This window comes from Pecten maximus, chromosome 2 (assembly GCF_902652985.1).
Source record: "Pecten maximus chromosome 2, xPecMax1.1, whole genome shotgun sequence".
In the NCBI taxonomy this organism is placed as follows: Eukaryota; Metazoa; Mollusca; class Bivalvia; order Pectinida; family Pectinidae; genus Pecten; species Pecten maximus.
In genome coordinates, this window is record NC_047016.1 from 13,357,551 (window position 1) to 13,382,994 (window position 25,444).

Here is a 25,444-nt window from a genome sequence, read left to right on the forward strand (position 1 = left end):
CATAGGGTGTCTCTCCGAAGTCCGGGTGGTCGGACAAATACTTACCCTGAGGTCCAGGGAAGCCATTTTTCGGCCAGCCGTAGGGATGTCCATCATGGTCCAGTAAAATATACTCTTGTTCTATACTAAACCATGGTTTGTCCGACTTGGTCTTCTCCATTGCATCGTAACACGTGTGGCGATCGTTTCTCTCTGTAAAATCGACATCAAGTGGTGTAAGTTTACTATCCTAAATGTGAAAGATTAGTATACCGAAATATATAAATATCGGTGTTAGTTATACGTAATATCTGTAAGTTCATTATACTCAAAATAAATATATAATATATTGGTGTCAGTTAATTATGCCTAATACTTGTAAGTTTATTATACTCAAAACAAGTATATATTTGTAGCGGGACTGAACAAGGTCGATCATCGGTGACCAGGTAGCTCAATTGGTAGAGCATTCGGCTAGTGTTCGGAGGTCCCGGGTTCGAACCCCGGTCTGGCCGCTACATTTTCTCCTCTCCTGTTACAAAATTGGCGCCCAACTAAAATACCCACGGTGGTGGTACAAGGTCTCGTGTGTCTTCGAGGGCGAAGACTTGGAAAAAAAGGAGGGAGATGTGTAGCGGGACTGCACTGGGTCGATCATCGGTGACCAGGTACCTCAATTGGTAGAGCATCCGGCTAGTGTTCGGAGGTCACGGGTTCGAACCCCGGTTTGACAGCTACATTTTCTCCTCTCCTGTTACATATTATATAGAAGTCAGTTGATTATGCCTAATACCTGTTAGTTTAATACATATGTTATATATTGGTACAAAACTAGGTCACGACAATACCCTCCATACAAATCTAGGTCACGACGACATCCTTCATGCAAATCTAGGTCACGACGACACACTTCATAAAATTCTAGGTCACGACGACACCCTCCATACAACTCCAGTTCACGACGACAAACTCCATACAAATCTAAGCTAAATCCGGGTTAAGTCACAATTTAAAATGAGAGTTAGGGTGGTGACAACGAACCAACTAGGTATATCAACAACCACTAGGTATATCAACTACCACTAGGTATATCAACTACCACTAGGTACATCAACTACCACTAGGTATATCAACAACCACTAGGTATATCAACTACCACTAGGATCAACCACTAGGTATATAAACAAGCACCTAATACGTCTGACTTCATATCACATAAGGAATGAACATATTTTTGTAAGTTGATTCTACCTAACACGTGTAAGTTTATTTATCACAGACATCAAGCGACATGCTATATTGTTCCTTCCGTTTAACTTCTATTACCCCGATAGAATGTCGCCCCTACTTCAAATATATTTATAGTTTGTTGTACATGTCTATATGATATAAATGACACTTTGAAGTCACATTCTTGTTGAAACATAGAAATATATTACTTTATTGTCATATTATTACCAAAGTCCAGCAGTTTATAATTCAGTAAAATAACTACTTTGGTCCATATTGTACATATACATTATTGTCTATATTTATACTACACGAGGGTTAGATAATATATTCCATTGTTGATATTCATAATGTTCGTAATCCTGAAAACGTTTGAATTTTCAGATTCTCTTTGTACTGTAGCTGCCTATTGAAGACGAACCATAGCTGCATACTTATAAGTTTGTTTGACATGACTATACCTACCAGCGGGCGTATTGTCGTAATGGTAAAAGTCACATAAACACAGCTTGTTCTGCCCCACTCCGGAAGGGATCAGAGAACACGGCTACAGGATTCAGATACATGTCCGCGACACACCCCACACCCTGACCAGTGTTGGACCCGTCAAAGTACCACACCGGACAATCTGTAACAGATGACAAGAGGAAAATTCTACATCAAACCATATACAACGAATAAGGGTGATGGCGATGATGTAGAGGATAAACAATAGAGAAGTCATCAAGTTTAATAAGGGTGATGGAGATGATGTAGAGGATAAACAATAGAGAAGTCATCAAGTTTAATAAGGGTGATGGAGATGATGTAGAGGATAAACAATAGAGAAGTCATCAAGTTTAATAAGGGTGATGGCGATGATGTAGAGGATAAACAATAGAGAAGTCATCAAGTTTAATAAGGGTGATGGAGATGATGTAGAGGATAAACAATAGAGAAGTCATCAAGTTTAATAAGGGTGATGGAGATGATGTAGAGGATAAACAATAGAGAAGTCATCAAGTTTAATAAGGGTGATGGCGATGATGTAGAGGATAAACAATAGAGAAGTCGTCAAGTTTAATAAGGGTGATGGAGATGATGTAGAGGATAAACAATAGAGAAGTCATCAAGTTTAATAAGGGTGATGGAGATGATGTAGAGGATAAACAATAGAGAAGTCATCAAGTTTAATAAGGGTGATGGCGATGATGTAGAGGATAAACAATAGAGAAGTCATCAAGTTTAATAAGGGTGATGGAGATGATGTAGAGGATAAACAATAGAGAAGTCATCAAGTTTAATAAGGGTGATGGCGATGATGTAGAGGATAAACAATAGAGAAGTCATCAAGTTTAATAAGGGTGATGGAGATGATGTAGAGGATAAACAATAGAGAAGTCATCAAGTTTAATAAGGGTGATGGAGATGATGTAGAGGATAAACAATAGAGAAGTCATCAAGTTTAATAAGGGTGATGGAGATGATGTAGAGGATAAACAATAGAGAAGTCATCAAGTTTAATAAGGGTGATGGAGATGATGTAGAGGATAAACAATAGAGAAGTCATCAAGTTTAATAAGGGTGATGGAGATGATGTAGAGGATAAACAATAGAGAAGTCATCAAGTTTAATAAGGGTGATGGAGATGATGTAGAGGATAAACATAGCGTTTTAATGTGTTTAAAGCGTAAACACCTTCACTTTATAACCAATATCATTCAAACTGTGTCAGTGTATTTAATACACAATCGATTACCTAGAAAAATCATCATTTCTTGTTCTGCATTGTCATGCAGCTACATGGTACAATTGGATATATGTATATTAAATGTCTGATGTTCTCATCAATGGAAACTGTGAACTACATGCTAACAAACGAATGGCATGCAGACGGTGGATAGAGGTTTTGCCTGATGCCTTGTCTTTTTGTCTTTTGTCGAGATTCCGTGTATTTTATATCGTATAACTGGTTTATTTAGATAGTTACAGTTTACTACACGACTCCGTGTATTTTAAATCGTATAACTGGTTTATTTAGATCGTTACAGTTTACTGATCGACTCCGTGTATTTTATATCGTATAACTGGTTTATTTACAGTAGATAGTAACAGTTTACTGCACGACTCGGTGTATTTTATATCGTATAACTGGTTTATTTAGATAGTCCGAGGTTTACTGCACGACTCCGTGTATTTTATATCGTATAACTGGTTTATTTAGATAGTCCGAGGTTTACTGCACGACTCCGTGTATTTTATATCGTATAACTGGTTTATTTAGATAGTAACAGTTTACTACACGATTCCGTGTATTTTATATCGTATAACTGGTTTATTTAGATCGTTACAGTTTACTGCACGACTCGGTGTATTTTATATCGTATAACTGGTTTATTTAGATAGTTACAGTTAACTACACGATTCCGTGTATTTTATATCGTATAACTGGTTTATTTAGATCGTTACAGTTTACTGCACGACTCGGTGTATTTTATATCGTATAACTGGTTTATTTAGATAGTTACAGTTTACTGCACGACTCGGTGTATTTTATATCGTATAACTGGTTTATTTAGATAGTTACAGTTAACTACACGATTCCGTGTATTTTATATCGTATAACTGGTTTATTTAGATAGTCCGAGGTTTACTGATCGACTCGGTGTATTTTATATCGTATAACTGGTTTATTAAGATAGTTAAAGTTTACTGCACGACTCGGTGTATTTTATATCGTATAACTGGTTTATTTAGATAGTTACAGTTTACTACACGATTCCGTGTATTTTATACCGTATAACTGGTTTATTTAGATCGTTACAGTTTACTGCACGACTCCGTGTATTTTATATCGTATTACTGGTTTATTTAGATAGTTACAGTTTACTACACGACTCGGTGTATTTTATATCGTATAACTGGTTTATTTAGATAGTTACAGTTTACTACACGATTCCGTGTATTTTATATCGTATAACTGGTTTATTTAGATAGTTACAGTTTACTACACGATTCCGTGTATTTTATACCGTATAACTGGTTTATTTAGATCGTTACAGTTTACTGCACTACTCGGTGTATTTTATATCGTATTACTGGTTTATTTAGATAGTTACAGTTTACTACACGACTCGGTGTATTTTATATCGTATAACTGGTTTATTTAGATAGTTACAGTTAACTGTACGACTCGGTGTATTTTATATCGTATAACTGGTTTATTTAGATAGTTACAGTTTACTGCACGACTCGGTGTATTTTATACCGTATAACTGGTGTATTTAGATAGTAACAGATATACTGCTCGACTCCGTGTATTTTATATCGTATAACTGGTTTATTTAGATAGTTACAGTTTACTGCACGACTCGGTGTATTTTATACCGTATAACTGGTTTATTTAGATAGTCCGAGGTTTACTGCACGATTCCGTGTATTTTATATCGTATAACTGGTTTATTTAGATAGTTACAGTTTACTACACGACTCCGTGTATTTTATATCGTATAACTGGTTTATTTAGATAGTTACAGTTTACTACACGATTCCGTGTATTTTATATCGTATAACTGGTTTATTTAGATAGTTACAGTTTACTACACGACTCCGTGCATTTTATATCGTATAACTGGTTTATTTAGATAGTAACAGATATACTGCTCGACTCCGTGTATTTTATACCGTATAACTGGTTTATTTAGATAGTTACAGTTTACTGCACGACTCGGTGTATTTTATATCGTATAACTGGTTTATTTAGATAGTTACAGTTTACTACACGACTCCGTGTATTTTATATCGTATAACTGTTTTATTTAGATCGTTACAGTTTACTGTACGATTCCGTGTATTTTATATCGTATAACTGGTTTATTTAGATCGTTACAGTTTACTACACGATTCCGTGTATTTTATATCGTATAACTGGTTTATTTAGATAGTTACAGTTTACTGCACGACTCGGTGTATTTTATATCGTATAGCTGGTTTATTTAGATAGTTACAGTTTACTACACGACTCGGTGTATTTTATACCGTATAACTGGTTTATTTAGATAGTTACAGTTTACTACACGACTCCGTGTATTTTATATCATATAACTGGTTTATTTACAGTAGATAGTTACAGTTTACTGCACGACTCGGTATATTTTATATCGTATAACTGGTTTATTTAGATAGTTACAGTTTACTGATCGACTCCGTGTATTTTATATCGTATAACTGTTTTATTTAGATCGTTACAGTTTACTGTACGATTCCGTGTATTTTATATCGTATAACTGGTTTATTTAGATCGTTACAGTTTACTACACGATTCCGTGTATTTTATATCGTATAACTGGTTTATTTAGATAGTTACAGTTTACTGTACGATTCCGTGTATTTTATATCGTATAACTGGTTTATTTAGATAGTTACAGTTTACTGATCGACTCCGTGTATTTTATATCGTATAACTGGTTTATTTAGATCGTTACAGTTTACTGTACGACTCGGTGTATTTTATACCGTATAACTGGTTTATTTAGATAGTTACAGTTTACTACACGATTCCGTGTATTTCATATCGTATAACTGGTTTATTTAGATAGTTACAGTTTACTACACGACTCCGTGTATTTTATATCGTATAACTGGTTTATTTAGATAGTAACAGATATACTGCTCGACTCCGTGTATTTTATACCGTATAACTGGTTTATTTAGATAGTTACAGTTTACTGCACGACTCGGTGTATTTTATATCGTATAACTGGTTTATTTAGATAGTTACAGTTTACTACACGACTCCGTGTATTTTATATCGTATAACTGTTTTATTTAGATCGTTACAGTTTACTGTACGATTCCGTGTATTTTATATCGTATAACTGGTTTATTTAGATCGTTACAGTTTACTACACGATTCCGTGTATTTTATATCGTATAACTGGTTTATTTAGATAGTTACAGTTTACTGCACGACTCGGTGTATTTTATACCGTATAACTGGTGTATTTAGATAGTAACAGATATACTGCTCGACTCCGTGTATTTTATATCGTATAACTGGTTTATTTAGATAGTTACAGTTTACTGCACGACTCGGTGTATTTTATACCGTATAACTGGTTTATTTAGATAGTCCGAGGTTTACTGCACGATTCCGTGTATTTTATATCGTATAACTGGTTTATTTAGATAGTTACAGTTTACTACACGACTCGGTGTATTTTATATCGTATAACTGGTTTATTTAGATAGTTACAGTTTACTACACGATTCCGTGTATTTCATATCGTATAACTGGTTTATTTAGATAGTTACAGTTTACTACACGACTCCGTGTATTTTATATCGTATAACTGGTTTATTTAGATAGTAACAGATATACTGCTCGACTCCGTGTATTTTATACCGTATAACTGGTTTATTTAGATAGTTACAGTTTACTGCACGACTCGGTGTATTTTATATCGTATAACTGGTTTATTTAGATAGTTACAGTTTACTGATCGACTCCGTGTATTTTATATCGTATAACTGTTTTATTTAGATCGTTACAGTTTACTGTACGATTCCGTGTATTTTATATCGTATAACTGGTTTATTTAGATCGTTACAGTTTACTACACGATTCCGTGTATTTTATATCGTATAACTGGTTTATTTAGATAGTTACAGTTTACTACACGATTCCGTGTATTTTATATCGTATAACTGGTTTATTTAGATAGTTACAGTTTACTGATCGACTCCGTGTATTTTATATCGTATAACTGGTTTATTTAGATCGTTACAGTTTACTGTACGACTCGGTGTATTTTATACCGTATAACTGGTTTATTTAGATCGTTACAGTTTACTGCACGACTCGGTGTATTTTATACCGTATAACTGGTTTATTTAGATAGTTACAGTTTACTGTACGACTCCGTGTATTTTATATCGTATAACTGGTTTATTTAGATAGTCCGAGGTTTACTGCACGACTCCGTGTATTTTATATCGTATAACTGTTTTATTTAGATCGTTACAGTTTACTGCACGACTCGGTGTATTTTATACCGTATAACTGGTTTATTTAGATCGTTACAGTTTACTGCACGACTCCGTGTATTTTATACCGTATAACTGGTGTATTTAGATCGTTACAGTTTACTGTACCATTCCTTGTATTTTATATCGTATAACTGGTTTATTTAGATCGTTACAGTTTACTACACGATTCCGTGTATTTTATATCGTATAACTGGTTTATTTAGATAGTTACAGTTTACTGTACGATTCCGTGAATTTTATATCGTATAACTGGTTTATTTAGATAGTTACAGTTAACTGTACGACTCGGTGTATTTTATATCGTATAACTGGTTTATTTAGATAGTTACAGTTTACTACACGACTCCGTGTATTTTATATCGTATAACTGGTTTATTTAGATAGTTACAGTTTACTACACGATTCCGTGTATTTTAAATCGTATAACTGGTTTATTTAGATAGTTACAGTTTACTGATCGACTCCGTGTATTTTATATCGTATAACTGGTTTATTTACAGTAGATAGTTACAGTTTACTGCACGACTCGGTGTATTTTATATCGTATAACTGGTTTATTTAGATAGTCCGAGGTTTACTGCACGACTCCGTGTATTTTATATCGTATAACTGGTTTATTTAGATAGTCCGAGGTTTACTGCACGACTCCGTGTATTTTATATCGTATAACTGGTTTATTTAGATAGTCCGAGGTTTACTGCACGACTCCGTGTATTTTATATCGTATAACTGGTTTATTTAGATAGTCCGAGGTTTACTGCACGACTCCGTGTATTTTATATCGTATAACTGGTTTATTTAGAGAGTTACAGTTTACTACACGATTCCGTGTATTTTATATCGAATAACTGGTTTATTTAGATAGTTACAGTTTACTGTACGACTCCGTGTATTTTATATCGTATAACTGGTTTATTTACAGTAGATAGTTACAGTTTACTGCACGACTCGGTGTATTTTATACCGTATAACTGGTTTATTTAGATAGTTACAGTTTACTGTACGACTCCATGTATTTTATACCGTATAGCTGGTTTATTTAGATAGTCCGAGGTTTACTGCACGACTCCGTGTATTTTATATCGTATAACTGTTTTATTTAGATCGTTACAGTTTACTGCACGACTCGGTGTATTTTATACCGTATAACTGGTTTATTTAGATCGTTACAGTTTACTGCACGACTCCGTGTATTTTATACCGTATAACTGGTGTATTTAGATCGTTACAGTTTACTGTACGATTCCGTGTATTTTATATCGTATAACTGTTTTATTTAGATAGTTACAGTTTACTACACGACTCCGTGTATTTTATATCGTATAACTGGTTTATTTAGATCGTTACAGTTTACTGTACGACTCGGTGTATTTTATATCGTATAACTGGTTTATTTAGATAGTTACAGTTTACTGTACGATTCCGTGAATTTTATATCATATAACTGGTTTATTTAGATCGTTACAGTTTACTACACGACTCGGTGTATTTTATATCGTATAACTGTTTTATTTAGATCGTTACAGTTTACTGCACGACTCCGTGTATTTTATACCGTATAACTGGTTCATTTAGATAGTAACAGATACTGCTCGACTCCGTGTATTTTATATCGTATAACTGGTTTATTTACAGTAGATAGTTACAGTTTACTACACGATTCCGTGTATTTGATATCATATAACTGTTTTATTTAGATCGTTACAGTTTACTACACGACTCCGTGTATTTTATATCGTATAACTGGTTTATTTAGATAGTTACAGTTTACTGCACGACTCGGTGTATTTGATATCGTATAACTGGTTTATTTAGATCGTTACAGTTTACTGCACGACTCCGTGTATTTTATATCGTATAACTGGTTTATTTACAGTAGATAGTTACAGTTTACTACACGATTCCGTGTATTTGATATCATATAACTGGTTTATTTAGATCGTTACAGTTTACTACACGACTCCGTGTATTTTATATCGTATAACTGGTTTATTTAGATCGTTACAGTTTACTGCACGACTCGGTGTATTTTATACCGTATAACTGGTTTATTTAGATCGTTACAGTTTACTGCACGACTCCGTGTATTTTATACCGTATAACTGTTTTATTTAGATCGTTACAGTTTACTACACGACTCCGTCTATTTTATATCGTATAACTGGTTTATTTAGATAGTTACAGTTTACTGCACGACTCGGTGTATTTTATATCGTATAACTGGTGTATTTAGATAGTTACAGTTTACTACACGATTCCGTGTATTTGATATCATATAACTGGTTTATTTAGATAGTTACAGTTTACTGCACGACTCGGTGTATTTTATATCGTATAACTGGTTTATTTAGATAGTTACAGTTTACTACACGATTCCGTGTATTTGATATCATATAACTGGTTTATTTAGATAGTTACAGTTTACTGTACGACTCCGTGTATTTTATATCGTATAACTGGTTTATTTACAGTAGATAGTTACAGTTTACTGCACGACTCGGTGTATTTTATACCATATAACTGGTTTATTTAGATAGTTACAGTTTACTACACGATTCCGTGTATTTTATATCGTATAACTGGTTTATTTAGATCGTTACAGTTTACTGTACGACTCGGTGTATTTTATATCGTATAACTGGTTTATTTACAGTAGATAGTTACAGTTTACTACACGATTCCGTGTATTTTATATCGTATAACTGGTTTATTTAGATCGTTACAGTTTACTGCACGACTCCTAGTATTTTATATCGTATAACTGGTTTATTTACAGTAGATAGTTACAGTTTACTACACGACTCCGTGTATTTTATATCGTATAACTGGTTTATTTAGATCGTTACAGTTTACTACACGATTCCGTGTATTTTATACCGTATAACTGGTTTATTTAGAGAGTTACAGTTTACTACACGACTCCGTGTATTTTATATCGTATAACTGGTTTATTTACAGTAGATAGTTACAGTTTACTACACGACTCCGTGTATTTTATATCATATAACTGGTTTATTTAGATAGTTACAGTTTACTGCACGACTCCGTGTATTTTATATCGTATAACTGGTTTATTTAGATAGTTACAGTTTACTGTACGATTCCGTGTATCTTATATCGTATAACTGGTTTATTTAGATAGTTACAGTTTACTACACGACTCGGTGTATTTTATATCGTATAACTGGTTTATTTAGATAGTTACAGTTTACTGCACGACTCGGTGTATTTTATATCGTATAACTGGTTTATTTAGATAGTTACAGTTTACTGTACGATTCCGTGTATTTTATATCGTATAACTGGTTTATTTAGATAGTTACAGTTTACTACACGATTCCGTGTATTTTATATCGTATAACTGGTTTATTTAGATAGTTACAGTTTACTACACGACTCCGTGTATTTTATATCGTATAACTGGTTTATTTAGATCGTTACAGTTTACTGCACGACTCGGTGTATTTTATATCGTATAACTGGTTTATTTAGATCGTTACAGTTTACTGCACGACTCGGTGTATTTTATATCGTATAACTGGTTTATTTAGATAGTTACAGTTTACTGCACGACTCCGTGTATTTTATATCGTATAACTGGTTTATTTAGATAGTTACAGTTTACTACACGACTCGGTGTATTTTATACCGTATAACTGGTTTATTTAGATCGTTACAGTTTACTGCACGACTCCGTGTATTTTATACCGTATAACTGTTTTATTTAGATAGTTACAGTTTACTACACGACTCCGTGTATTTTATATCGTATAACTGGTTTATTTAGATAGTTACAGTTTACTACACGACTCGGTGTATTTTATACCGTATAACTGTTTTATTTAGATCGTTACAGTTTACTGCACGACTCGGTGTATTTTATATCGTATAACTGGTTTATTTAGATAGTTACAGTTTACTACACGATTCCGTGTATTTTATACCGTATAACTGGTTTATTTAGATAGTTACAGTTTACTACACGACTCGGTGTATTTTATACCGTATAACTGGTTTATTTAGATCGTTACAGTTTACTGCACGACTCCGTGTATTTTATACCGTATAACTGTTTTATTTAGATCGTTACAGTTTACTGCACGACTCGGTGTATTTTATATCGTATAACTGGTTTATTTAGATAGTCCAGGGTTTACTGCACGACTCCGTGTATTTTATACCGTATAACTGGTTTATTTAGATCGTTACAGTTTACTGCACGACTCGGTGTATTTTATATCGTATAACTGGTTTATTTAGATCGTTACAGTTTACTGCACGACTCCGTGTATTTTATATCGTATAACTGTTTTATTTAGATCGTTACAGTTTACTACACGACTCCGTGTATTTTATACCGTATAACTGGTTTATTTAGATAGTTACAGTTTACTGCACGACTCGGTGTATTTTATATCGTATAACTGGTTTATTTAGATCGTTACAGTTTACTGCACGACTCCGTGTATTTTATATCGTATAACTGGTTTATTTAGATAGTTACAGTTTACTGCTCGACTCCGTGTATTTTATATCGTATAACTGGTTTATTTAGATCGTTACAGTTTACTGCACGACTCGGTGTATTTTATACCGTATAACTGGTGTATTTAGATAGTTACAGTTTACTACACGACTCGGTGTATTTTATACCGTATAACTGGTGTATTTAGATAGTTACAGTTTACTGCACGATTCCGTGTATTTTATATCGTATAACTGGTTTATTTAGATCGTTACAGTTTACTACACGACTCCGTGTATTTTATATCGTATAACTGGTTTATTTAGATCGTTACAGTTTACTGCACGACTCCGTGTATTTTATATCGTATAACTGGTTTATTTACAGTAGATAGTTACAGTTTATTACACGATTCCGTGTATTTTATATCGTATAACTGGTTTATTTAGATAGTTACAGTTTACTACACGACTCGGTGTATTTTATACCGTATAACTGGTTTATTTAGATCGTTACAGTTTACTGCACGACTCCGTGTATTTTATACCGTATAACTGTTTTATTTAGATCGTTACAGTTTACTGCACGACTCGGTGTATTTTATATCGTATAACTGGTTTATTTAGATAGTCCAGGGTTTACTGCACGACTCCGTGTATTTTATATCGTATAACTGGTTTATTTAGATCGTTACAGTTTACTACACGACTCCGTGTATTTTATATCGTATAACTGGTTTATTTAGATCGTTACAGTTTACTGCACGACTCCGTGTATTTTATATCGTATAACTGGTTTATTTACAGTAGATAGTTACAGTTTACTGCACGACTCCGTGTATTTTATATCGTATAACTGGTTTATTTAGATCGTTACAGTTTACTACACGACTCCGTGTATTTTATATCGTATAACTGGTTTATTTAGAGAGTTACAGTTTACTGTACGACTCGGTGTATTTTATATCGTATAACTGGTTTATTTAGATAGTTACAGTTTACTGCACGACTCGGTGTATTTTATATCGTATAACTGGTTTATTTAGATAGTTACAGTTTACTGCACGACTCGGTGTATTTTATATCGTATAACTGGTGTATTTAGATAGTTACAGTTTACTACACGATTCCGTGTATTTGATATCATATAACTGGTTTATTTAGATAGTTACAGTTTACTGCACGACTCGGTGTATTTTATATCGTATAACTGGTTTATTTAGATAGTTACAGTTTACTACACGATTCCGTGTATTTGATATCATATAACTGGTTTATTTAGATAGTTACAGTTTACTGTACGACTCCGTGTATTTTATATCGTATAACTGGTTTATTTACAGTAGATAGTTACAGTTTACTGCACGACTCGGTGTATTTTATACCATATAACTGGTTTATTTAGATAGTTACAGTTTACTACACGATTCCGTGTATTTTATATCGTATAACTGGTTTATTTAGATCGTTACAGTTTACTGTACGACTCGGTGTATTTTATATCGTATAACTGGTTTATTTACAGTAGATAGTTACAGTTTACTACACGACTCCGTGTATTTTATATCGTATAACTGGTTTATTTAGATCGTTACAGTTTACTGCACGACTCCTAGTATTTTATATCGTATAACTGGTTTATTTACAGTAGATAGTTACAGTTTACTACACGACTCCGTGTATTTTATATCGTATAACTGGTTTATTTAGATCGTTACAGTTTACTACACGATTCCGTGTATTTTATACCGTATAACTGGTTTATTTAGAGAGTTACAGTTTACTACACGACTCCGTGTATTTTATATCGTATAACTGGTTTATTTACAGTAGATAGTTACAGTTTACTACACGACTCCGTGTATTTTATATCATATAACTGGTTTATTTAGATAGTTACAGTTTACTGCACGACTCCGTGTATTTTGTATCGTATAACTGGTTTATTTAGATAGTTACAGTTTACTGTACGATTCCGTGTATCTTATATCGTATAACTGGTTTATTTAGATAGTTACAGTTTACTACACGACTCGGTGTATTTTATATCGTATAACTGGTTTATTTAGATAGTTACAGTTTACTGCACGACTCGGTGTATTTTATATCGTATAACTGGTTTATTTAGATAGTTACAGTTTACTGTACGATTCCGTGTATTTTATATCGTATAACTGGTTTATTTAGATAGTTACAGTTTACTACACGATTCCGTGTATTTTATATCGTATAACTGGTTTATTTAGATAGTTACAGTTTACTGCACGACTCCGTGTATTTTATATCGTATAACTGGTTTATTTAGATCGTTACAGTTTACTGCACGACTCGGTGTATTTTATATCGTATAACTGGTTTATTTAGATCGTTACAGTTTACTGCACGACTCGGTGTATTTTATATCGTATAACTGGTTTATTTAGATAGTTACAGTTTACTGCACGACTCCGTGTATTTTATATCGTATAACTGGTTTATTTAGATAGTTACAGTTTACTGCACGACTCGGTGTATTTTATACCGTATAACTGGTTTATTTAGATCGTTACAGTTTACTGCACGACTCCGTGTATTTTATACCGTATAACTGTTTTATTTAGATAGTTACAGTTTACTACACGACTCCGTGTATTTTATATCGTATAACTGGTTTATTTAGATAGTTACAGTTTACTGCACGACTCGGTGTATTTTATACCGTATAACTGTTTTATTTAGATCGTTACAGTTTACTGCACGACTCGGTGTATTTTATATCGTATAACTGGTTTATTTAGATAGTTACAGTTTACTACACGATTCCGTGTATTTTATACCGTATAACTGGTTTATTTAGATAGTTACAGTTTACTACACGACTCGGTGTATTTTATACCGTATAACTGGTTTATTTAGATCGTTACAGTTTACTGCACGACTCCGTGTATTTTATACCGTATAACTGTTTTATTTAGATCGTTACAGTTTACTGCACGACTCGGTGTATTTTATATCGTATAACTGGTTTATTTAGATAGTCCAGGGTTTACTGCACGACTCCGTGTATTTTATACCGTATAACTGGTTTATTTAGATCGTTACAGTTTACTGCACGACTCGGTGTATTTTATATCGTATAACTGGTTTATTTAGATCGTTACAGTTTACTGCACGACTCCGTGTATTTTATATCGTATAACTGTTTTATTTAGATCGTTACAGTTTACTACACGACTCCGTGTATTTTATACCGTATAACTGGTTTATTTAGATAGTTACAGTTTACTGCACGACTCGGTGTATTTTATATCGTATAACTGGTTTATTTAGATCGTTACAGTTTACTGCACGACTCCGTGTATTTTATATCGTATAACTGGTTTATTTAGATAGTTACAGTTTACTGCTCGACTCCGTGTATTTTATATCGTATAACTGGTTTATTTAGATCGTTACAGTTTACTGCACGACTCGGTGTATTTTATACCGTATAACTGGTGTATTTAGATAGTTACAGTTTACTACACGACTCGGTGTATTTTATACCGTATAACTGGTGTATTTAGATAGTTACAGTTTACTGCACGATTCCGTGTATTTTATATCGTATAACTGGTTTATTTAGATCGTTACAGTTTACTACACGACTCCGTGTATTTTATATCGTATAACTGGTTTATTTAGATCGTTACAGTTTACTGCACGACTCCGTGTATTTTATATCGTATAACTGGTTTATTTACAGTAGATAGTTACAGTTTATTACACGATTCCGTGTATTTTATATCGTATAACTGGTTTATTTAGATAGTTACAGTTTACTACACGACTCGGTGTATTTTATACCGTATAACTGGTTTATTTAGATCGTTACAGTTTACTGCACGACTCCGTGTATTTTATACCGTATAACTGTTTTATTTAGATCGTTACAGTTTACTGCACGACTCGGTGTATTTTATATCGTATAACTGGTTTATTTAGATAGTCCAGGGTTTACTGCACGACTCCGTGTATTTTATATCGTATAACTGGTTTATTTAGATCGTTACAGTTTACTACACGACTCCGTGTATTTTATATCGTATAACTGGTTTATTTAGATCGTTACAGTTTACTGCACGACTCCGTGTATTTTATATCGTATAACTGGTTTATTTACAGTAGATAGTTACAGTTTACTGCACGACTCCGTGTATTTTATATCGTATAACTGGTTTATTTAGATCGTTACAGTTTACTACACGACTCCGTGTATTTTATATCGTATAACTGGTTTATTTAGAGAGTTACAGTTTACTGTACGACTCGGTGTATTTTATATCGTATAACTGGTTTATTTAGATAGTTACAGTTTACTGCACGACTCGGTGTATTTTATATCGTATAACTGGTTTATTTAGATAGTTACAGTTTACTGCACGACTCCGTGTATTTTATATCATATAACTGGTTTATTTAGATAGTCCGAGGTTTACTGCACGACTCCGTGTATTTTATATCGTATAACTGGTTTATTTAGATCGTTACAGTTTACTACACGACTCCGTGTATTTTATATCGTATAACTGGTTTATTTAGATCGTTACAGTTTACTACACGACTCGGTGTATTTTATACCGTATAACTGGTTTATTTAGATAGTTACAGTTTACTACACGACTCGGTGTATTTTATACCGTATAACTGGTTTATTTAGATCGTTACAGTTTACTACACGACTATGTGTATTTTATACCGTATAACTGGTTTATTTAGATCGTTACAGTTTACTGCACGACTCCGTGTATTTTATATCGTATTGCTAGCTTCTCGTTTACTAGTGTTGATATATTCCCATACTGTACTGGCTAGGGGGTTACTAGATAAAACTATTGTTAACTGGTATTGGAATTCATATGCCGTACTGGTGACTAAATTAAGTATTGCGTGCTTCGTTTTTTTAGTTAAAATGAACCATTGATATGAAAATAAAAATGTTTTGTGACCAGTAACGTGCAGGGCATAAGTCTACAATATTTCGCACGGTATTGAGACCACCGAACAAAATTCATCAACAAGAACCAATTGCATATTTTAACATTTTGATTGAAAACAAACGTAACATCACGATATGGACTACTTTAATTCCAGTGTAGATCGCCTGCTGTGAAATGTAAATCATACCACAGGAAAATATCAATATTGCTGGCGAACGATACATCAACCAGTTCAGCAATTTACATTTCACTGACAAAAAGGTTATCGGTTGCAGATCTGCTTCTAAAACACTTAAATGCAATTTGCACGTGTCACTTAAGTTCACAACTGCTTGGTAGTCGATGTGTGACTGTTTAAGAGAATCCGTGTTTTAGTGAAAATTTACCTACATTAGAGAGGCTGTAGTGCATTTATCTTTAATTATGTTAACCACTGTTACATGTTAATGACGTTATCGTCAGTTGTAAGGACAAATATATATGGCAACTGTTGTACCCTGGTAATTGTGTGACCTTACTGCTATGGTCGCGAGGACAAAGTTCTAAACCTCAAACTTCGCTATTGTTCTAAACAACAAACATCACCAAAGCTCTTAACACCAAACCTCACCATAGCTTTAAGCAACAAACATCACCAAAGCTCTAAAAATCAAACATCACCATAGCTCTACACAACAATCTTCGGAATTTTTCTGAACACCAAACATTAAAATAGTTTTAAATCCCAAACATCACAATAATTTTAAATCCCAAACATCACCATAGCTCCAAACAATAAAACATTACAACAGTTTTAATTCCCAAACATCACAATGGTTCTTAACCTACCAAACCTCCAGGGGTGGTACACATTTATTTTCAGTGCTTGATCTCAATATCATAAACATTATTATAAAGCATATAACAGCCAATCAAACGCTTGATGATAACTGGTTCGTTACCTTTCAGGTTCTTGGGTTCGAAGTCCATGGTTTTACACTTGCTCTTGAGCCCGACCCTATCCTCGTCAATCCAGACGTATTCAACCTGGACAGTTTCACTTGGTTGTGGGATGTCTAAATACCGTTCCAAGACCTTTTTGTTCGTATTGCTTCCGGAAAAAGGAAGAATAGCTGCCATCTTGATATTTCCTTAACTTTCTGAAATTGAGATAAATAATTCGAAATTATTTGAGGACAAAGAATATTGAGTACTTTTACATTCTGTCAAACAAGATATACGTACCTACACATATCGGTCATTTCAGGTAGAATTTCTCTGATAAACATAGCATGCATCTTTGTGTTAGAAAAGAAAAGAAATCTTATTTTACTTTATCTAGATACTTATTGAGATGGTTCTGGATTGAAATGTATGCAGTCTGGTTTTTCACAACTTAAAACTATATCTATCTTTCATTATCTTTTATCTTCTTTTACGTGACCTAGATGTTCATACAAGGATAGAAATCTAATGTAAGGCCTGTGTGACCTAGATATATGTCAAGCTCGCATGACCTAGGTATTCATACCCGGTTAATGACATTTACGCATCGTGTCATCTTGCATTGTATCCTTTTTCAATTTCAAAACATTTTATTGACACATAAGGGCAATAGGATTGGACAGCAGGCAAAGCCTATATAAGTCCTCTCCCAAAACAGTAACATACACAATGGTACAAACATGGACATAATATAACACATTACATATTACAATCTCAATGCTTAACAAAGAGGCAGCTCCATTAGATTAGTATTAATTTTGTTTTATGAAAAGAATACTCTAACCTTTTAAAATAGGTAAAACAATATTTAAAGCAAAAAGACAGAATAGGCATTTATATCCTAATTTAATCAAATTTAACAAACTGTATGGAATAAACATCTGATGATATTGAATTTCCTTATCCTAACAGATACAGGCCACATAGTCCATTTAATCATCACACTGGCCATCCACTGATGAAATTTAGAAATTCCATATCACCAGATAGTTTATATTGTTTGGGTTAAAGGTTAAATATAAAGTTTGAAATGATTATTTGTATCCTTTTATTGGGTTGCAAAAGCGACTAACATAAATAATGAAATTAAACTAATTCTTTATGTTGATGAAAACATTAACCCGAATTCCTTAAATAGCTTATTACATGAATACATCACTTCAATAAGATGTTTAGCTGATTTAACTTTCCCTCTGTGATGAGCATATTACTAGGAGACTTTCTGTTGTAACTCACAATGATTTCCCTATGTGTCTCTGTGCGTCTGCTATGAAGCTTCCATATTCTTAGACTTATAAGACCTTATTAGACCATATTATATCGTATTAGACTGTATTAGACCGTATTAGACTGTATTATACCGTATTAGACTGTGTTAGACTGTATTAGACTGTATTAGACTGTATTATACCGTATTAGACTGTATTATACCGTATTAGACCGTATTATACCGTATTAGACTGTGTTAGACTGTATTATACCGTATTAGACTGTATTAGACCGTATTATACTGTATTATACTGTATTATACCGTATTAGACTATGTTAGACTGTATTAGACTGTATTAGACTGTATTAGACCGTATTATACCGTATTAGACTGTATTAGATTGTATTATACCGTATTGGACTGTATTATACCGTATTATACCGTATTAGACTGTATTATACCGTATTATACCGTATTAGACTGTATTAGACCGTTTTAAACTGTATTGGACTGTATTATACCGTATTAGACTGTATTACACCGTATTAGACCGTATTAGACTGTATTATATCGTATTAGACTGCATTAGACTGTATTATACCGTATTAGACTGTATTATACTGTATTAGACCGTATTATACTGTATTAGACTGTATTAGATTGTATTATACCGTATTGGACTGTATTATACCGTATTATACCGTATTAGACTGTATTATACCGTATTATACCGTATTAGACTGTATTAGACCGTTTTAAACTGTATTGGACTGTATTATACCGTATTAGACTGTATTACACCGTATTAGACCGTATTAGACTGTATTATATCGTATTAGACTGCATTAGACTGTATTATACCGTATTAGACTGTATTATACTGTATTAGACCGTATTATACTGTATTAGACTGTATTAGACTGTATTATACCGTATTATACCGTATTATACCGTATTAGACTGTATTAGACTGTATTATACCGTATTGGACTGTATTATACCGTATTAGACTGTATTAGACCGTATTAGACTGTATTAGACTGTATTATACCGTATTAGACTGTATTACATCGTATTAGACCGTATTAGACTGTATTATAACGTATTGGACTGTATTAGACTGTATTATACCGTATTAGACTGCATTAGACTGTATTATACCGTATTAGACTGTATTAGACCGTATTAGACTGTATTAGACTGTATTAGACTGTATTAGACCGTATTAGACCGTATTACACTGTATTAGACTGTATTATACCGCATTAGACTGTATTAGACCGTATTAGACGTATTAGACTGTATTATACCGTATTAGACCGTATTAGACTGTATTATAACGTATTAGACGGTATTAGACCGTATTAGACCGTATTATACCGTATTAGACTGTATTAGACCTTGTTATACCGTATTAGACTGTATTAGACTGTATTAGACTGTATTATACCGTAATAGACCGTATTAGACCGTATTAGACTGTATTATACCGTATTAGACTGTATTAGACTGTATTATATCGTATTAGAATTATTATATCGCATTACACTGTATTATACCGTATTAGACTGTATTAGACCGTTTAGACTGTATTAGACTGTATTATACCGTATTAGACTGCATTAGACTGTATTAGACTGTATTAGACTGTATGATACCGTATTAGACCGTATTAGACTGTATTATACCGTATTAGACTGTATTAGACTGTATTAGACTGCATTAGACTGTATTAGATCGCATTAGACTGTATTATACTGCATTATACTGTATTAGACTGTATTAGACCTATTAGACTGTATTAGACTGTATTATACTGTATTAGACTGTAATAGACCGCATTAGACTGTATTAGACTGTATTATACTGTATTAGACTGTAATAGACCGCATTAGACCGTATTATACTGCATTATACTGTATTAGACTGTATTAGACTGTATTAGACTGTAATAGACCGTATTAGACTGTATTAGACTGCAATAGACCGCATTAGACCGTATTAGACTGTATTAGACTGTATTAGACTGTAATAGACCGCATTAGACCGTATTATACTGCATTATACTGTATTAGACTGTAATAGACCGTATTAGACTGTATTAGACTGCAATAGACCGCATTAGACCGTATTAGACTGTATTAGACTGTATTAGACTGTAATAGACCGCATTAGACTGTATTAGACTCCACATCGGCACAGATATAACATGATCTCGAACCAACATTTTTGCTGTAGACCTACGGGAGTTTCAGTGTTAAAAACATGAGTCTCTTCAGTGTATAAACTTCTGATCAGATATGGGGGATGGTGATCGACTTTACCGAAGCCCTTACGTTTCAAATCTGTAGTAACAGCCTTAAAAACCTGGTCACTCGTCTTAAATTCGGTGTCCTTTTTTATGTCCATATCCATTTTCTTCTTAATGTACCTATTGAGGCTGTATCTGATGTTCTGAAGCGTCGATTTCTTGGTTACAATATGTATTCGCTAGAACTGTATCAAATGCTGTACATGTACATGTATTGTCACCTTTATCCTCACTTCACACACTCGTCTTACTAATATGTAATACATGTATAAATGTTAATGTTACCGCTATTAAATTAGTTCAATATCCAGGCAATTTCAGAACGTGATATCGGTCACATGGTTAACTTTGAGGATAACGGTCACATATGGACCGACCGGAATGTTCATTATGCCAATTGAAGTAAAAAAAAAACGATAGGTCAATACATTGTAAAAGCATGTGTACGATCGTTTATAGTATTGAATCAGTCGTGTGGGTTAAGAGGTTACGCTACTAAGAAGCCCGAGTTCCCTCTGGCTAAAATCGTAGACGGGAAAGTAAAGTCTGCCCCCGATGTATGAAATGTAATTTGATCGATGTCACGGTTCTACTAAATATTCATTAAGCAGACTTTGTCTATCAACTTTTGATAATATTTAACACTGATCACTTTGCTGAAACGGATAGAACCCGAAAAAGCGGTATCTGACAGATGACCGGAATTGAACCCTATAGCTAGTCGCCTTAATATAAGATGGGTGTGTTTATTACCCCCTATCTACCGAAACAAGTACCAGGAATATCACAAAAGTCTTAATAGAGCTATGATTACACACTATGACATGTCCACTTAATTGGTATCACTTCACACAATACACTTGACTGTTGATACATAAAATAGACACAATCGTGTATTTATGATGATTATTACATACATCAAATTTTTGGATTTTTTCTTTGTTAATGCTCTATATATATATATGTATATCAATGTCAACATTGACTTAGTGATACTTACATTTATCTCGAAAAAAATGGAAACTCTGTCTTTGTTGGCCTCCAGATTTTGCTGTATGGACTGATACACCGATTTTCTGTTTATATACTGACACGTAACGCTTCGTAAGTCAACCGGGTGTCACCACGCAATAACGACGCAATATGTAATAAAAAATTCAGTCTTTTTTACCAGGTCAGTTGTCATTAGATGGAAAGATTATCTCCACTTGGTACATGTTTTAACCTAATTCTATTGAAAAAGTACATATTTATTACTTATAATGACATTGGAAAAATTATTACAAATTGCATGTGCACATCAACGCAAAGGTGCTGTTGCAGAACCGCCCACAGCGATTTCTTGAAATCGACTTTATTTTCCAGTAAAGCTATGAAAAATACATATGGAACAAGATGTTATTTTCCACTTGACCCATAAGCGCGCCCATAGCGCCATCTACTTCACTTTTTCGTTTACAAGCATACCTCTGTTTTTCACAGTCCAATAAGTGGTATTTCTGTTTGTCACTGAGAGGTTTTCTCACGACTAGGTATTGTACATACATTGTAGTTTAAAATGATAAACAGTTGACCATGAAAAAACAAACGAGTTTAGTACAAGATGACGTAGAAAACCAAAATTCGAAAATTTTCATCAAATTCAAAATACCATTTTTAAAATCAAGCGGCAAATTCGGCACGATAATATGCGAGTACTATCACAGGGGCTTGGCACGATTTTCTAATGATAGTCCATATATATATGTATATAGTATCAAGGGTAGTAACTACCAAGAGGGGGATGACGAACGTATTTAAAAAAAAAAAAAATTTGTCGTATTCTGCGGGTCAAAAATCTTAGTGACACATACATTACCTTAAAGAGAAATGTTTTATCTTTCCAATGAGTGTTCGATGAACAAAATTGGCCAAGTATTATCCAAGTTATGACCTGACGAATTCGGAAATAGATGTTGAAATGGCTAGGTCGGAATCTCCCTGTCCGGTTGAATAGTCGCCTCGCCTCTAATGGGTACCTCAATAACCATTCAGAAATCGAAAAATCGACGCTTGCAGCGGTATACAGTAACCATAACTATGTCAATATAGGATGTCGGTTGGTTATGTTATCCGTCATGTGCCGTAGCCAATTCCATATTACATCACCGAGCTTACCGTCTTCAAAAAGAACCACCATCTTTCCCTTCATTCGGAACGCTTCTTGGCTGTACGACCACTGTAACGACATAAACAAAGTCACGAAAGGTTAGGGAAAGGTTACAGTGGTCGTACAGCCAAGAAGCGTTCCGAATGAAGGGAAAGATGGTGGTTCTTTTTGAAGACGGTAAGCTCGGTGATGTAATATGGAATTGGCTACGGCACATGACGGATAACATAACCAACCGACATCCTATATTGACATAGTTATGGTTACTGTATACCGCTGCAAGCGTCGATTTTTCGATTTCTGAATGGTTATTGAGGTACCCATTAGAGGCGAGGCGACTATTCAACCGGACAGGGAGATTCCGACCTAGCCATTTCAACATCTATTTCCGAATTCGTCAGGTCATAACTTGGATAATACTTGGCCAATTTTGTTCATCGAACACTCATTGGAAAGATAAAACATTTCTCTTTAAGGTAATGTATGTGTCACTAAGATTTTTGACCCGCAGAATACGACAAATTTTTTTTTTTTTAAATACGTACGTCTTCCCCCTCTTGGTAGTTACTACCCTTGATACTATATACATATATATATGGACTATCATTTGGAAAATCGTGCCAAGCCCCTGTGAGTACTATCGATGTTAGTATTTTAAAAACATATTTGACTATCCCTCTGTATACCAGCAAATTAAAGAAAGTCGTGCCGAATCACTGGATAAGGGCAGTAATTCAATGTTAAAAAATGTATGTGGTCCTTGTCGTACACAATAATACAACGTATTGATTTATTATGAAAATGATTTGATACAATGTCCATGGCAATGTATTATGTTCTACTATGTTTAACATACTTATAGTAGTTCCGTATTACGTATGATTCATCATTTTTCTCACTTGACCATCTTCTTCTTCAGTACTTCTTCAAAGCTTCTCCTCCGTTGGGGTGTGCCACACAAAAGTTCCCTTTGCCACTTGGTCTTTTGACTACTCACCGCGAATGGTGCTCGGCGTGTTGTTATAATTGCTGTTACGTTTTACAATTCTATTTAGTTCAGTTATTCTGTAGTAAAGTTGTCTTTGTCTCAAATAGGAAAATGGAGAACTCCTGCGTTGGGTTGGGATGTAAAGTTAAGTTCAAGTACAACCAGGTTGGCGATGGTAAAAATCCGCGAAAAATTCAGGACTGGATGAAAGATGTTCTCCTTTCTGAAGGTGTCATACTTTCTGAATCAACAGAAGCAAAGATGTGTCCAAAATGCTTTCTCAGATACCTCAAGAAACGTCCTGCATCCGAGAATGCCAATGAACCGGAACGGAAAAAAGCTTCCGTAGACAATGATGATTCTGTTGACGAATCTGACACTCTGGACGGGTATCTTTCTGTAGATGATTTATACTATGCCCCTTCTTCGAACAGAAAATGTAGCATTTGTCGAACTTACAACATGAAGAGTTCTAGCTGCATCAGTGAGAAAGCAAGTCACCAGCTGCTTATCAAACATAAACTGTACATGCCTGAGAATTCCAGGCTGTGTTCAAGTCATCTTCTTGGTAAGGATATCAGTCCTGACATTGAGCCGGTTTTGACAGGGAGGGATAAACTTGTTAATCACTTAGCCACCAAGTCACCAGCTGTTATCAACGATTTACTCAAAATCATACAGAACATGTCCAATAACTTGTCACCGCTTGTATTAAACTTCGACAACATGGATGATGAGGATTGCCAAGCTTGGACAGGCTGGGATTGTAATCAATTCAATCAAATACACGATGCATGTTCCGAACATATTACTGGTACAAAAGCATTGTCATCTAAGAATGCCCTTCTGCTGTTTTGGGTTAAACTCAAAACAGACATATCGTTCACTCAGTTGGCTTCTCTTTTCCGCATTCACCAATCGAGCGTCAGCAGAATTTTCCAGATCGTAACAGATGCTCTAAATCAAGCCGTAGTTCCCACACATCTTGGTCCGGATCACGTGTCTAGGGCGCAAGCGTTGGATCACAATACAGTTTTCACAAAAACATTCTTCGGCAACAAAGTCACTGTAATATTGGATGGTACATATATATATATATCGGCAAAAGTGAAGAACATGAGTTTCAGCGGAAAAGTTACTGCGG

The 25,444-nt window shown here is 34.1% G+C and overlaps 1 protein-coding gene across 1 annotated transcript in view; it reads right to left on the minus strand.

The window, feature by feature from the left end:
- The window catches only part of LOC117341677 (glutamine synthetase-like), a 32,245-nt gene extending 14,468 nt beyond the window's left edge, over positions 1-17,777 (minus strand). Inside the window, 4 exon segments of the mRNA XM_033903544.1 lie at positions 46-192; positions 1,675-1,729; positions 1,731-1,837; positions 17,600-17,777. Of these exon segments, the coding sequence (XP_033759435.1) occupies positions 46-192; positions 1,675-1,729; positions 1,731-1,837; positions 17,600-17,777 (487 nt within the window).
- Positions 17,778-25,444: the final 7,667 nt, after the last annotated feature.